This window comes from Elephas maximus, chromosome 10 (genome assembly GCF_024166365.1).
Source record: "Elephas maximus indicus isolate mEleMax1 chromosome 10, mEleMax1 primary haplotype, whole genome shotgun sequence".
NCBI classification, from domain to species: domain Eukaryota; kingdom Metazoa; phylum Chordata; class Mammalia; order Proboscidea; family Elephantidae; genus Elephas; species Elephas maximus.
The window spans coordinates 79309608-79325923 of record NC_064828.1 but is presented as its reverse complement, the minus strand read 5'-3'; the positions used below and the strand labels follow the sequence as shown (position 1 = coordinate 79325923).

The 16316-nt window shown below is 34.5% G+C and overlaps 1 protein-coding gene across 5 annotated transcripts in view; it reads right to left on the bottom strand.

The window, feature by feature from the left end:
* The window catches only part of GPHN (gephyrin), a 569154-nt gene that overhangs the window by 204327 nt on the left and 348511 nt on the right, over positions 1 to 16316 (bottom strand). For all 5 annotated transcript variants that reach the window (XM_049899425.1, XM_049899421.1, XM_049899422.1 and 2 more), the window contains one exon: positions 6381 to 6515. In XM_049899425.1, the coding sequence (XP_049755382.1) occupies positions 6381 to 6515 (135 nt within the window). The remainder of the gene's footprint in view (positions 1 to 6380; positions 6516 to 16316) is intronic.

Below are 16316 nucleotides of genomic sequence, written 5' to 3'. Positions count from 1 at the left end.
TCAGGTATTCCACATAACACAATTTTTACATAGAAGAATGACTGACAAACTACCACTATTCAGGCTAAGATGTCTTGTAGACATTTTCCTGAAAATGCATGAAATAAACTATCAATTCAAGGAAAACTGACAGTATTTGTGGCATTGTTACCAATGATAAAATTTTAGCTTTGAAGCAAAAATCAGAATCTTGAAAAACTTATCTGCCACTGTGAGCTTGACAGCTACCAATAGCAAAGACTTTTTTGATGAGCTTGGTGGTTAATGAATTAACAAAGATGACTTTTTCATATAATACAATGAAATATGTCAACATTTGTAAAAACTTGCATTTTTCAAATGACCAATACACATTTTCCAAAAAAAAAAAAAAGGATCTGGGGTAAAAGATCTATTCAAAGTATAGGATAGGCCAATGGATTTTAATGTAACAGGGTACAAATTAGTCCTTGACAAAGTTTCAGATTCCACATTGCACCTAATCTTTAAGAGACTACCAATTGTAAAGTTTTGGTGTAGTATCAAAGAATATTCACAAGCATCTGAAAATGCTCTTAAAATAGTCCTTCCTTTTCCAGGCTAGATTTGTTTCTTTATCCTCTTCAGTCAAAACAATATATTGCAACAGGCTGAATACAGAAGCAGATGTGAGAATACAGCTGTCTTAAGTTAGAAATTAAAATATATATATAAAAAATATAAAACAGTGGTATTATTTATAGATTTTTTTGCTTTGAAAGTATAGTTATTTTTCATAAAAATGTCATTTATGATAACATGTAAAGGCTTTATTATTACTTTAAAACAAATAAATACATATTTAATTTTTTCTCAGTTTTAATTTCTAATACAGTAAATATTGATACAATACACATAAACAGAAGCTATTTGGGGTTCTTAGTAATTTTTAAGGTTATAAAGAGAGGTCCTGAGACCAATAAATTTGAGAACTGCCGGATTTGACAGGGATGCTGTTGTTCAACATCTCCCAGATGGGGCAGTTAACTCTGCACAAAAGAAAACTTGTATTTTTATGTTCAGAGTGTGTATTTTTGATCACACTGTTTGTTCAGTTGAATGGTCTCCAATTTTTTTCTGTTGTTTGCAAGATTCCATGTAGAACCCATAAATTTCTACGATGAACAGATATTGATATGCCAATAGTGGAATATTTTCAGACAAAAGCAAAGAAACTTGATGTGTAGTATAGCCTTAATAATTTTGTTTAGACTCTTAAAAATAGTGGAAAATAATCTGTAGGCCCCAATTAGTACCTTGATTTAAGCTACAATTACAGCAACTTCGTGGGATTCTCCAGAGTCTTAGGAACCTCAGGTTTAGAACCAGTGAACTACCCATATCACATAATCACCTTGGTTTTCACAAAAGAAAATGGTGACAATATGGAATAGTTTTCAAAAACTAACAACACTGAGCATCTCAGAGACAATATCGTAGTTTTATTGGATCAATAATGCCATTTTTATATGTAAAGGAAATCACACTGCCTTTTAGGCATACCCAAAACCCCTTGCTGTGGAGTCCATTCCAACTCACAGTGAACCTACAGGACAGAGTAGAACTGCCCAATATAGTTTCCAAGGAGCGCCTGGTGGATTCGAACTGCTGACCTTTTGGTTAGCAGCCGTAGCTCTTAACCACTATGCTACCAGAGTTTCCCCTTTTAGGAATACACATTAAAAATCCTGAGTAAAAAATTAGCTTATTATTTATCCAGAGCAATTAAATTCTTTTGTTCAAAGGAAACAGAAACCTACAGAAAGGTCACAATTCTGCATTTTTGCTTGAATATTAAATTAGACATTAGTGTATTAAATGAATACTCCCTTCATACAAATTTTTAAATTACTGTATCAATTTTAGATCAATTAGATATTGAGAGCATTCACATTTTCTTCCTAAGAGGAGGAGAAAAATAGCTTGCTGGTTAGTTTGGGCACAAAATTCTACAGTAAGCTTTAAGATAAAGGAATATGTGATTATAGACTACATAGATTTATTTAAAGTCAAATTTCAGATGCTTAGGAAATAAAAGGATAATTGAATTGGTCTCTTTTTAAAAAAAATATTTTCTATTTAAATAATATCTGTAAGGAATGCTGCACTGATTGAAAGTATGGATTTCCCACCCACACCTGGGTCATTGTTTTCTACCTCAAGCCTCCTGATTTGACTTCTAATGGAGCTGCTACTGCCCTTCATAATGGAAAATCAGCATTCGTCCCAATTGCAAATCATGTGGACTTTAAAACAGAAATTCTCTGTCACAGAATTATTCTTTCAGCAAATCATTTTTTGGGGATTATCATCATTTTAGGCTTTCAGTCCTCTAACTATTGCCTCCTCTTCTATAAATAAATCTACGTATTATTTGGCTTCTTTGGCTTAAGCATTATTTTACTTAGGGCGATAAGAGACTAAAAGTCCAAGTTTGTTCTTAAAAGATACTTCATTGTGTCATAAAACAAGAAGAATGAATATTCACCATTTCAGTCAGATTTCATTAGGAGAAAATATCTCATATAAAAAAAGAAATGACTTTTTCCTATACACAATAAAATATATCATTTCAGCAAATTAATATTTTCTGGAGACAATGTTATTCTATGGAGAATTGTTTACAAAAGATAATACACAGTTGCTTTCATTATATTTGCATGAGTGAACAAAAGGAAATCAAAACATGGTACATTTTATAGATCCTGTTTTCACTATAGCTGGATAATCTTAAAGGATCAAAGCATATTTCTAGAATATTATCTTGGAGTATACATATAAACCAGTAACCCAAAATAATGTTTAATATTTTAGTAGTTGATGGAAGAGAAACAGATGTACACACGCAAATGGACAGATAGATTTCAGCTTAAACACTGTCCAGTGATAAGAAGCTACAGAAGGAAAGGCTGGAACTGTTAGTTTTTAATCGTAACTTGGTTATTTAGTCTTTTTATTTCCAAAACAGACTAGCTTAAGTGCTTCTGATGGTTATTCCCATAGTATTCTGTATTCTTGCTGATAAATCATAGCACTTATACTTTACTGTAACTTGTAGTTGTTTACTTTGTCTGTAAAAGCAAGAACAATGTTTATTTGCTCACAGTTGCCTTCCCAGCACCAGGTAAAGATTTATTTAATGAATTAATAAACTCTGTTACGGAAGCACAGATTACCAGTTCCATCACAGACATGAAGCTCAGAAAAGTTAAGAAACTTGCATAATGTGGTATAGTTATTAAGTAGAGAAGCCAACATGTGAATCCAGGTCTTCTATCATCAAGTCTAGTGCTCTTTTCAGTGCTGATAATTCCAAACTGTAGTATATTACTTATGTAAAGAAAATATATTTGTACATACATTTTTCTGCACATAACAAACTGTGCATGTCTAATCTGAAAGGGAGAAAGGGGATTGTTATGGGGTTTGTCCTGCTAACAGGTACTACATTGTAAATATCAACCAAGGTGCAATAACAATGTCAAACTCAACTGGTATTTCCTATTTTGATCTGGATGTTACTCCTTGGATGTCTCACACATACCTCAGACTGAACACAATAGAAACCAAAATGCATTACCTCTCCATTGTTTTATCCTCAGAACTTGCTGTTTTTCCTTTATTCCTTAATATCATCAGCTACCCAATAATTCCAATTAGAAACCTGAGAATAAATTTTGACTTCTTCTCTACCCCAAAGATTTATGCTATAAAAATTAAAATAAGCTAAGTGCTAAAATTCGTGGCCCTGAAATTTGACTCAATAGGCAAAGGCAAAAACAAACAAAAGCCAAAAAACAAAACAAAGAAAAACAAAGCTTTCAATATTTAAAACAAGGAAGAACTGATATTTGAAATTGAATTTCTGAAGTCACTGAATTATACAAATTATATACTAATTTAAAGTTCTAGCCAGAACATTCTTGACTGGTGACAACTGCATTTAAAATGGTCATTAACAGTGACTATTTTATTTTATTATTTTTTTTTAACTCTCAAAACCTCCACTCAATACAAAAGTTCATGTTTGGCTTCTATTTATGCTTCATGTCCTCGATGAAATGTAACTCCTTGGAGAAGTCTTCGCTGACCACCTTTTCTAAGTTAGGTGCCCTTCCTATTATTTTCTATCACCACAATTTTTTTTTCTTCTTAGCACTTAATTATAATTCATAATTATTAAATTATAAAATTAGAATTTTTTATGTTCATCTTTTCATGTTTATCTACCTGTTTATTTACAGACTAAACTGTAAACTCCATGAAGGCAGAGAGTATAACTGTCACTGATATAAAAGCACTCATAACCTATAAAAGTACTCAATTAAGCATCTTATAATTTATAAGAGACTTTTCATTAGAGAGATTTGACTTTCTTCACTCCTTTCAAAAACCAATATTCAAACTTTTATTATATTAGTACTCTAACTCAGCATTAAAGATTTATTTCTTAATCACACTGATGAAATAATTATATCTTTGAGCTATACATGCAAGTGATGACAAAAAGTATCCAAAATGAGTAAATTTTATTTCTAGATTAAAAAACAGCATTTTATTTAAATGTACTTAAGGTTTGAACATCTAAGTGTTAGCTAAGGAAAAATCAAGACAAGCTCCTTGCTGTCAAATTTTGCAGTAAGAAAATAAATTCAATAAATATTAACATTTTTATTTTTAGGATTTTATTTTTGTGAATTTGGAAGTTATCAATTGATTTTAAAAATCATATTTAATATCACTTTTGTTAACTAAAATGTAATTAAAAAATTTTTTAAAAGGCTTAAGAACTACTAGGTATAACTGAACATAGCTTATTTTCAAAAAAATTTATACTCACAGTATATTATTAAAGAAAAAAATACTGTATCTTGGATAGTTTGTATTTTCAACATTTAGGTTCTAGGCATTTGTTGAATGACTGAGCATTTTTATAGAGGACCTAACTTTAGTTTTAACTATTCCTTACACTTTTGAAATTAATTTAAGGAAGTCAAAGCATAAATTTTTTTTTTTTTTAGTTAAAAAATATGGATGAAATTTTTCTATGGAATTTAATGAAGTCAAAGCATAATTTTCTTTTTAATTAAAAAACGTGGATGAAATTTTTCTATCTAATTCAGGTTTTGCGAACTGTTTGCATTCAACTGAAAATGTAGCTGACTGGCACCCATATGACACTAACATACATTTTATATCTAAAATGTTCTTATAGATTTTATTCATTGTAGATTTAAGACCCAGATTTTTTAAACTATAAAATTATCATCAGTTAATTTTGACACATCTAAAAGAAAAGACCTACAACAGTGACATTCTGAAGACTTTGCTGAGAAGGTTGTGTTGTGGAATATAGAATCTACTGCACTACCCACATCATGAACATTTGAGATTGCTTCTAATCAAATCCAATTATAACGTACATAAAGCTGAAGGAAAAGTTAGAATTGAAGAGGACAGCTATATAGGTCCTTTAACTGTATGACACAGAAAAAGTCACAGTTTGAAAATTAACTATCAGATTCCTAGAATAAGTTTAGTATTTAGCCTGATATCTAACAGCACATTTTATTAAATAAGAAGGAATGTTATTACTAACTATTTGATACCAATATTAGATCTGTCACATACATAACCTGAAAGTACAAACGACTAACTTAACCAGGGAAGAAATCTCAAGAGTAAGCAGTCATAGCCACAATTAAGTTTTCTAGTTAATTTGTCATATGCTTGAACATCTGAGGCAGCTAAGTGTCTAATCCTTTCTTTGCCCCATAAATGATTCCATACTTGGGACAGATTATAAAGACTAAGAACCATCTCCCCTCAAAGGTTGGCATTAAAACTTTCTTTCTATCAATTTAGAGTTGTTTCCAAATATTAGGCAGCAACATTCCAAGTTGAATATGTTTGAAAAAATTTGGAATGATATTAGAGCAGGGAGCTACCCCAGCTTGGACAAGTTAAAAAATCCCTTTGGTGAGTCTTTTATTTTGTTAATCTTGTTGTTTATTGGCCAGAAATACATTCATTCTCTGAAAAAACAAAGAACTTCACATCTGCACTGATGACAATGCTAAAAAAACAAAAAGTCTACAACAAAGAAACAGAAGCTCCAGAAAGTGATACCTTAGCTGTGATATAGGGGTACACATTTTGCATGAAATCTCTATTGTCCTCCTGTTGGCCTAATATGACAATTTGTGAAACAACGGATGGTAACTATCTTATAGTCCATTCATCATTTTTCATAGTATTATCTCACATGCAATCCAACCTTGATAAGTAGGGGGGAAACACTGGTTAGTTTTCCCAGAATTACATAGTAGAGCAGGTGTAAGGTACCAAGAAACTGCACTCACTTTTGGTGTTGGGCAGGAAGCTGTAGAGAGGCGAGATGTAGCCTGAGCACGAGGCGATTCAGAAGGAGTAGTGCTGAGGGAGGCTGTGTCTCGTGGGAGCACCTGAACGCCACGAGAAATAATGGAGTCTGGAATCTGAAAAAGTAGAGCAATGGTTTAATATTCTGAAATGTAAAGTCAATAACCACACCTAATTTTTTGGCATTCTTTGCTGTTCAGCTGTCACATATTTGGTATCACTTACTGTTAGTTTTAAAATGCATCCAAAAATTTGGAAAATGTTAGAAATCTTTAGATTTAAAATATTTTTCATAACCAAATAATATTTCACAAAAACTTTTCTAGATAAGAGGCAGTATATCACTGTGGTTAGAAGTGAATGTTTGGCATTTATACATCGGCTTTACCATTTAATAGTTTGAGATCTTGAGCAAGTTATTTAAATTTAGAATATTTTCCATTTTCCTGTCAGATTCATTCTCCACCCTTCTTCACCCTCTGCTCTAAGCTGACTTGTATGGACAGCATTAACAAGCTATCTTTGGCCCTCTGGCTGCTAGTTAGGTTCAGTCAACAGCAGCTATTGGCAAAAGACTTACCATGGGAAGAAAGTGAGGTCTGGTATTTATTCTCCTGGCTCCCTCCCTACCAGGTCACCAAAGGTTGGCTGTCCCTCAACTCAAGATAACAGCTCCTGTCAGGTGGTCCTTGCTTACAGCTCTTTCTCAGGGTTCTAACAACAGCTCCCTTTCCTTGCCTCATTAGACACAGGGGCATTAAAACATTCCACCTGACTGCTTCTAGTCTCAGGGCACTGTGTTGCTTTCCCTAAACTCTGCCCAAATCATTGTAAATACTAGAGTCCCTTATTAAAGTCTCCTCAATCACCTGGTTTAAGTGTGCTATCCAATTTTTGCTGGGGCCCTGACTGATATATCTTTTGAATCTCCATTTTATTTATATGAAAAATGAGGATAATGACAGCACCTGCTGAACAGGATTACTGAGAGGTTTAGTAAGAAAAGATAATGTATGTAAATAATTTGGCATCTCCAAGTAGTAAATACTTAATAAATGCTGGCTACTGTCATTGTGTATCATGGACTGCCAAAAGAATGAACAAATCTGTCTTGGAAGAAGTACAACCAGAATGCTCCTTAGAAGCAAGGATGATGAGACTATGTCTCACATACTTTGGACATGTTATCAGGAAGGACCAGTTCCTGGAGAAGGACACAATACTTTGTAAACTAGAGGGTCAATGAAAAAGACAAAGACGCTTGAAGACATGGATTGACACAGTGACTAAAACAATGGGATCAAGGATGACAACGATCATGAGGATGGCGCAGGACCGGGCAGTGTTTTATTCCATTGTACACGGGGTTACTATGAGTCGGAACAAACTCAATAGCGCCTAACAGCTACAACTGTTTCTGCTGTTATTATTACACCTACCAGCATAGTAAAGGCTGATGAAATTGAGTAGTAGCAGTAATCCAAAAATATACAAACAAAAAGAGAAATACTAGTGTAGGTTATTTTAAAAGTTATTAATATTCATATTTCTTATAAAATTTATTATTTTGGGCTAGGCATAATTTATTTAATGTTCTGGTTTAATATTAATAGGCCCATGTCTTCTAATTTCAGAATGAAAATTTGATCACTTTTCAAAGTTTTGTGCACAAGAGTTGAAATACATATGACACAAGAACAAGCAATTAACATTTAAATACTGACTACGTGAAAAGGAAGAAGTATCCTGACTTTGTGACCCAAGACGTGCTCTTGATCTTATGTGTCATATCTTCCTCACAAAGGACATAAAATTATGTCCACAGAAGCTCCTTTATTTAGTTTACACACCAACATGCTCAATACCTATGGTACTGCACCATTTCAGAGCTGGGCAATTTATGTGACTTATGAACAATATCCTCATAACTAGGATGAAAAGCAATGAGAATTCTGAGAAGAAAAAGGGCTCCATCTGCTAGTTCATTGAATGTTTAATTGTGATAAGTATTTTCAAGAAATGAAGAAAGTTTAATTCAGAAGAACTATTTGCTGCCACATATGTCTAATAAAAAAGACCACGTATTGGAAAGAGGAAGGAAGTCAAATGCCCCTACTATGCTTTGCATGGCACTATGACCCCTTCCTTCACAGTAACTACTACACTTACACTGCACTTACATGTGTGATAGTTTGATCAGGATCTATCTCCTACACTAGAAAGTACTGTCGTGATGATGGAACTATTGATACTATTGTATGTCTAGTACCTAAAAAAGCACTTACACAAAGTAGTATGTGTTTATGTGACCCATATATCTATCTCTCCACACTTACACACATACACATGTGTGTATATTTACTACATATCTTTGTGTTAGTGTGTATGAATGTAAAGAAAACATTTGGATATTTGAGGGGAAAGATAAGTTTAATTTTTGGGTAAATCATCATTGTGGATCTAGTTAACATTGGCAACCATGACTTTGCAATTTTGTTACACAGTGTGAACATAGTTTTTTTTCATTTCAAAAGGGAAACCTATGATAGAAATAGATACTTAGAGATTATTTGCAGAGCAATTGTAGCTGAAGCCAGAGAAGCAGATGAGATCCTCAAGAGAAAGACTATATGGGAAGAATATACCAGGACAAAACCTAGGAGAAAGAAGACAAAATAGACACTGAAGAACAAGATGGTGGTTGTCACTAGTTGCCTGAGAGGCATTTCATTGCTTGGTGAAGACAGAAAACTGATTACAAGGGATTAAGAAAGAGTCTGAGGTAAGGAAATGAAAGCAGTGAATATGGATTACTCTGCTGATGGACATCTGTATTGTTTTCATTTGGGGGACATTATAAATGACACTATGAACATTGTTGTCCATGAATCATGATACACATGTGCATAAATTTTGGGGATATACACATATTTGAGAGTAGAACTGAACATTAAAGGGTATGAATATTTTCTTTTACTAACTTTCGAATTGGTTGAACCAATTTATACACATCTCAACACAGAAAGATATGAGTTCCTCTTATTCCAAAACTTATCTCTACTTAGTATTTTCAGAATTTTTAATTTTTTCAAATCTGATATCTCATTGTGACTTTAATTTCTCTTTCCCTGATTGTTAATAAGGGTGAGCAACTTCTCATATGTTTACCTGCCATTTACATTTTCTCTTATGTGAAGTCTCTGTTCAAGTCTTTTGATCAATTTTCCATTTATTGGTTTTTTTTTCATTGAATTATTAGACTTTGGTATCTGTTCTGGATAACTAGTCCTTTATCAATTGTATATGCCAAAAATATCTATTCCTACTCTGTAGCTTGTCTTTACACTTCCCTTATCATGTTCTTTGATGAACAGAAGCTTTCAATTTTGATGTAGTTATATCTATCAGTTTTGTTGGGTTTATATCTATCAATATTCTCCTTTATGGTTAGTGGGTTTTGTGTCTTAAAAAAGAATTCTTCTTGATTCCTTTTATCAGAGTACCAAAACCAAACCAAACCCGTTGCTGTCAAATCTATTCGACTCATAGCTACCCTACAGGACAAAGTAGAACTGCCCCACTGGGTTTCCAAGGAGTGGCTGATGGACTCGAACTGCGGACCTTCTGGTTAGCAGCTGAGCTCTTAACCACTGCACCACCAGGGCTCCATAGGGAACTACAAAAGTCTATCCCTCTACTAAAGCAGCAAATAAAATGAAAAAAGAGTGATCCGAATCAACTTTACCAGAACTCTGGAAACTAATAAAAAGTTTACAGTAACTATGCAAATGAGTAATCAAGAAAAAAAATAGCTGAATCTTGGTAAAAGAGTTTTGTGGCATTTTAACTTACTCTGGCCCTATCCACTGCTACCCAGCTGGGTAGCATCCTTGAAGACAACAGCCCACATTCCTGACATAGGTTTCCATTACTGGAGAGAGCAGAGTCTTTATTTTCAAAGAACTGTGGTTGCTTGTTTTGATATGGCTGGTGGCTCCTTGAAGAAAGGATATCACACTCAAAAGACTTGCTTTTATTTCACCTAACTCAGAACTCTCACAGGGCTGAGGTGCCTAACTAGAGAGTATTTGGCAAAACATTTAAAGGCAAATCTGTTAGCTGATGCTGCCTAGGGTAAGGAATAACATTTGAGCAAACAACAGACAAACTGAAAAGCCTAGGAGTAAAGGCTGAGAAATAAGATGAATTGGGGAATAAGGGCTTTGAAAAGCTCCTACATATGTCTGGGAATCTAGAAGAACACACACATGCCCAGGGCTGGACATACATTCAGGAGAGACCTGAGAAGGTCCTAAGCTTGTACCTCTGGCTCATCTTCAAGCTCTGGACAAGGAGGAAATGATGGCTCAGGGCAGAGTTGTAAACTACCCAGCTGAGTGCTGAAGATGTGCCCCAAGAGACACACAGAACCCATCTGCAAAGACTGGAAGGTTTTTCTTCTTTTTATTCCAGGCATTAAAATAAATCTCTGTTGAATCACTAGCTGATCACTAAGCTACCAGAACAGAGACTTTAGAGGCCACACACAACAAAGAATCCAGATTTGACAAAATTAGCTGGAAGAAAGTCACTAAACAAACAAGTGCAGAAGCAGCAACAACAAATCCTGGAGAGGGAGGCTGATTTCCAGAGCTTCCACATTATAATATTCAAAATGCCTAATTTAGAACCAAAAAAAAAAAAAATGGAGAGGCATGTAGACAGACAAGAAAGTATTGCCCATACACATGGAAAAAAAAAAAAAAAGGAAAAGAAATTCATAGTAACTGTTTCTGAGGAAGCCCAGACATTGGACTTAATAAAAAAAGGTTTTAAATCAAGTATTTTACATATGCTCAAATACCTAATGAAAACCATTGACAAAGAAGAAAATCATGAAAATGAAGTCTCATCAAGTACAGAATATATATATATATATTTTATTAACTTTTATTGAGCATCAAGTGAACGTTTACAAATCAAGTCAGACTGTCACATATAAGTTTATATACACCTTACTCCGTACTCCCACTTGCTCTCCCCCTAATGAGTCAGCCCTTCCAGTCTCTCCTTTCGTGACAATTTTGCCAGCTTCCAACTCTCTCTATCCTCCCATCCCCCCTCCAGACAGGAGATGCCAACACACTCTCAAGTGTCCACCTGATATAATTAGCTCACTCTTTATCAGCATCTCTCTCCAACCCATTGTCCAGTCCCTTCCATGTCTGATGAGTTGTCTTCGGGAATGGTTCCTGTCCTGGGCCAACAGAAGGTTTGGGGACCATGACCGCCGGGATTCCTCTAGTCTCAGTCAGACCATTAAGTCTGGTCTTTTTATGAGAATTTGGGGTCTGCATCCCACTGATCTCCTGCTCCCTCAGGGGTTCTCTGTTGTGCTCCCTGTCAGGGCAGTCATCGATTGTGGCCGGGCAGTCATTTTTTTTTTAAAGATCAAAAATAAACTTTGAGATTATGATGAATACAGGGGGGTGAGGGGCTTTCAGGAAAATTGGCAAAAAGATTATTAGAATGCTCTGACTTGTGAACACCTGTCTGGATTACTTGCATATTTCATTATTTTACACTTCCAATATTTTACATTTCTGCAAGCTTTAGAAAACTGATAGTAATGCAATGGTTCTTGTCCATAAAAATGCAAAAAAATGTTGTCTTGAGAAGATGCAATTGATTATCTCCCTGTGTATACTGACCAAGTTTTCTACATCTTCATAAATTCATGCCAGCATTGTGACTGACAATACATGAGTTGGCTTTGCAAATACTAAAGCCACAGAATTAACTTCTATCTAGAAGTTTTCATAGGGAATCTCTGATTCTACTTTTAAATGTCTTTCATTTTGTCATTCCCAAGATTAGGAAACTAAGTCCAAGAAACTCCACCATACTGCACCAGCAGTACCTGTCATTTGGGCGAACTGCTCTCTTCTCCAGTCACCAAAATTTCTTTACCACGTGTAAGTTACCTTCCTTACCACAGGCAAGGCTGAGACCTGCTACCCATGTGTATTCTTTGAATTCTCCTTTGAACTGGTTCTAACAGTTTACTGGTTCTCTCACTAATTAATAAGTTAAATAAAATCTTTCACATAGACTTACGGTATTTTATATTTCTATGAGTGTCATGACTCTACCTTTAAAAAACAGTACCCTTTAACACCTATCATAAGTATGTCCTCCAAAGGATTTGGTTCCATGAGTTTATCTAAATATTTTTCTCACTCCACTGCTGCTTATACCTTAAAGCTTTTTTGCTCAGATCAGTAAACTGCCAGAGTAAACATTCTATTGTTTAAAATTCTTAAGCTGTGCACTGTAACTTATCATTCAAGTATTTCAAACCAAGGTCTAAAATCATGATTCTCATTCTTAAGAAGAGTTTTTTAACTAGCTAGTTACCTTCCAGACCTTTACCCTCTTTTTCTCTCTCGCCCTAAGAGGTGCTGCAGCATAGTCGTCAAGAGTGCTGATTCCAGAGCCACAATGCCCTGACCTGAATACCAGTTCAGTCTAGCTAGTTATGTGTCCTTAATCTTTTTGAGCTTCAAATTTCTCATAGGTAAAATAAGGCATAAACAGTTGATATATGTAAAATGTTTAGAAGAGTGACTGACATTCAATAATTACTATTTTAATATATCAAAATCCTCATGGGTAGAAACAATAAAATCATATGTACATACATGTATATACATACACACACACACACATATATATGCATGCTTATATGTTCTTTAATTTTCTGACCAAAACTTTACTACGTGTCTCTGATCTTTTGCAATGGTGTCATTTGTTTGCAGATGAATCTATAGGAGTGGCAGGTTGCTAACTCTTAGCACTTGCTTTCTCAAGTCTCAAAAAAATGCTCCAGAATGATTTTTCCTGAATGGCCATGTGGATTTGACATATTGTTTTTTCCATAATCTTTATCAAGAGGAAATCACCAAGTCTTCTTTCCAGGACTAGCAGGAGATTTTCTTGCATCCACTAGAGCTTGAAGATCGTAATTATTCTGGACTTGTTCTCCAGAAAATTTAATTTCTCAGTCAGTGAGACAAGATGTCCTATTACATATCTTCTTGGTATCCTCCCTCTTTGTCTTAAATTCCTCCTCTGGCTGTCATTGTGCCTTTGATTTTTTAATCTATCAGTTTCCATGAAGCTACGAAGCACAAGTTGTCATTTCAGATTTGGATCCAGTCTCATAGAAAAAACCTTCACACCTATTTTGCAGCCACAGAAGGGCAGGATTTATTTTCCTTCTCTTCCTGCTTCTGGTCACATATCCCTCACTCTCTGTCCTTTTGAATCAAGTTTTAATTCTCATCCTAACATAAAGCTTCAGGGTTTCCTATTTGATACATTTCAGTCACTATAAGGAAGATTTTTCCTCTAGTATGTACTAAGGTGTATTAATTAAGATGCCTTTTGGTAACAGACAACAGGATACCCAACTCTAATTAATTAAAAAAAAAAAGGTAATTTATTAGCTCATGTAACTGAAAACTCAAGAGGTAGCTACAGTTCAACAGGGGCTTGAGCAACTGTTTCAAACTATGTAATCAGGACCCAGCATCTCTTTCTCTTCCATTTCCTAGGTTTTTACTTTACTGTTGGTTCAATTATTAGCAGGCATTCCCAAGATGGGAATTTTTGAGATTGTATATTTCCTCAAACAGAGTCTGTGTCCCTTGTCCCTAGTAGTTCAAATAAAATCTAAAAGATGTGACCTACTAGCTCTGACTGACCTGAATTATGCGTTCCTTGAACTAATAACTCTGGCTAGGTGAAATGGATATGCTGATTATTTTAAACCAATCAGAGCCTAACCTGGAGGTTTCATCAATCCCACCCAAACTGCATGATTTGGAAGTCTGGTGTAGCGTTAAGAAAAGGTGAAGTGAAATGGCTGCTGGAGAGGTAACTAACAAATATCCATTACAAGGGGTATTCGTCAAATGTCTTTATCTCCTGAAACAGCAAACTGATTAGTTTGGCACTAACTAGTAATCAGATCACTAGTAACTAACTATGGAGGGTCAGTACCTTGATTATGCTTTACTTTCTTGATCACAAAAATGGATAATTTAGTTAGGAAAGTACCAAAGTAATAAAAAGAACAGCTCCTTAGTTAGAGCGTACTTTATGGGCTGTAACAATTTATTCATTTTTGTATTGTGTTTTGCACCTAGAAAGAATCTTTAAAATTCAACTCTAAATTTACAAAATTTACACATTTTTACCCATATATATATAATCTCATTTGCTGTAAATAACCTCTTGTGACATACAGGGTAATTATTATTTCTGTTTTAGAGATGAGAAAATTGAAACTTAAATCTTAAATAACTTTCCCCAAGTTTAATTAAGTGGTGGAGTCAGAGTTTACATTCAGGTCTTCAGATTTAAATTTGCATGATTTTTGTATTATTCCACATTGCTTCACAGACCCAGAATGTGACCAACTGAGGGAAACTGTAACTTTTCTATAGGTAATCTAACCCTCTCTTCTGAAATTAATTTTTTAAATTTTACATTGGAAAAACTTGTAAAAAAACAGCCAAATAATATACAGGGATATCTCAAATGACTGGTCTCACGTAAAAACTTTCTGAAATACTGACAACAAACCAGGTCGTTCAGAGCCAATGTGTTAATGAAGTTAGTTATCAGGAGGGACCAGTCCCTGGTGAAGGACATCATACTTGGTAAATTAGGTCAGCAAAAAAGAGGAAGAGCCTCAACGAGATACACTGACAAAGTGGCTGCAACAATGGGCTCAAACACAGAACGACTGTGAGGATGGCGCAGGACTGGGCGGCCGACTCGATGGCACCTAACGATATAACAACAACAACTAGATACGCATTCACAGAATTAACACAGCTTCTATAGGAGCATGAAGAATATTGAAGACTTTCCTCTTCATTACTTTCAGTCACTTATTTCTTCTTTTCTAAGGATGCCATGTCTGAAGAAAAAGGGCAGAGTACTCTTTGATGTATAGCTCTGATTATCATTTTTGTCAAAGAGTACAAAAGTATCAGTTTACTTACAGCACAAAAAGACCAACATGAGGGGAAAAAAAAGAACAATACTGATACTTACAAGGGACTTTTAAATACCAGTTAACAAACGATAAAAGTTCCTGTGTGTTCCTGCATGATGTCATATGAAGACACCCAATTAGAAGAGTTTAACAGTACTTCTCAATGAGTTTCTCAGAGAATTAAGCACTAATGTTTTAAGGCATTCACTGTATGTAATAACTTCCCTTCTATGCATCTAGAATGATACTAGTTAAGTCAATCCTTGGGAGAACTGGAAAAAAAAAAGTCAAATCATTTTTGGTATAAAAAAAAAATACTCACCTGAAACTCAGAATAAAATAATTTAAAACCCTGGTTATGAATACAGATACTTCTACTTACTTTAGTTTGAAAACCAGAACGATAATTATAGTTGCTGTGGTTGCTTAGACAAGAATAAAAAAGACAGCCCTGCTTCGCGTTTGGCTCATGTTGTAATGTTTATAATTTATAGCACAGCTGTATCTGGAGAATTCACATACTAGTTGTAAACTGAAATTCACTAATACTTTTACTAATCAAGATTTAAATTCTCTACCTGGCCTCTGACTAACCCAAATTTCTTTCCAACCAGGTATGACTTACTGAATATAAGGGCTAAAGTCTTCACTTGGATTTTTATCTTCCAAGAGACTACTGATGCTGAGTTTTGTTTTTAAATCCTGGGTGTCATTGCTTCCTAATTATTTAAAGCCAAACTCTATTATAACTTCTTTTTATCCTCTTATTTTACATATGTATTAGGGAGTCATATTAATTTTTTGTAGCCATGGTCCAAATTATCACTGCTAAATGATTTATACTTATAAG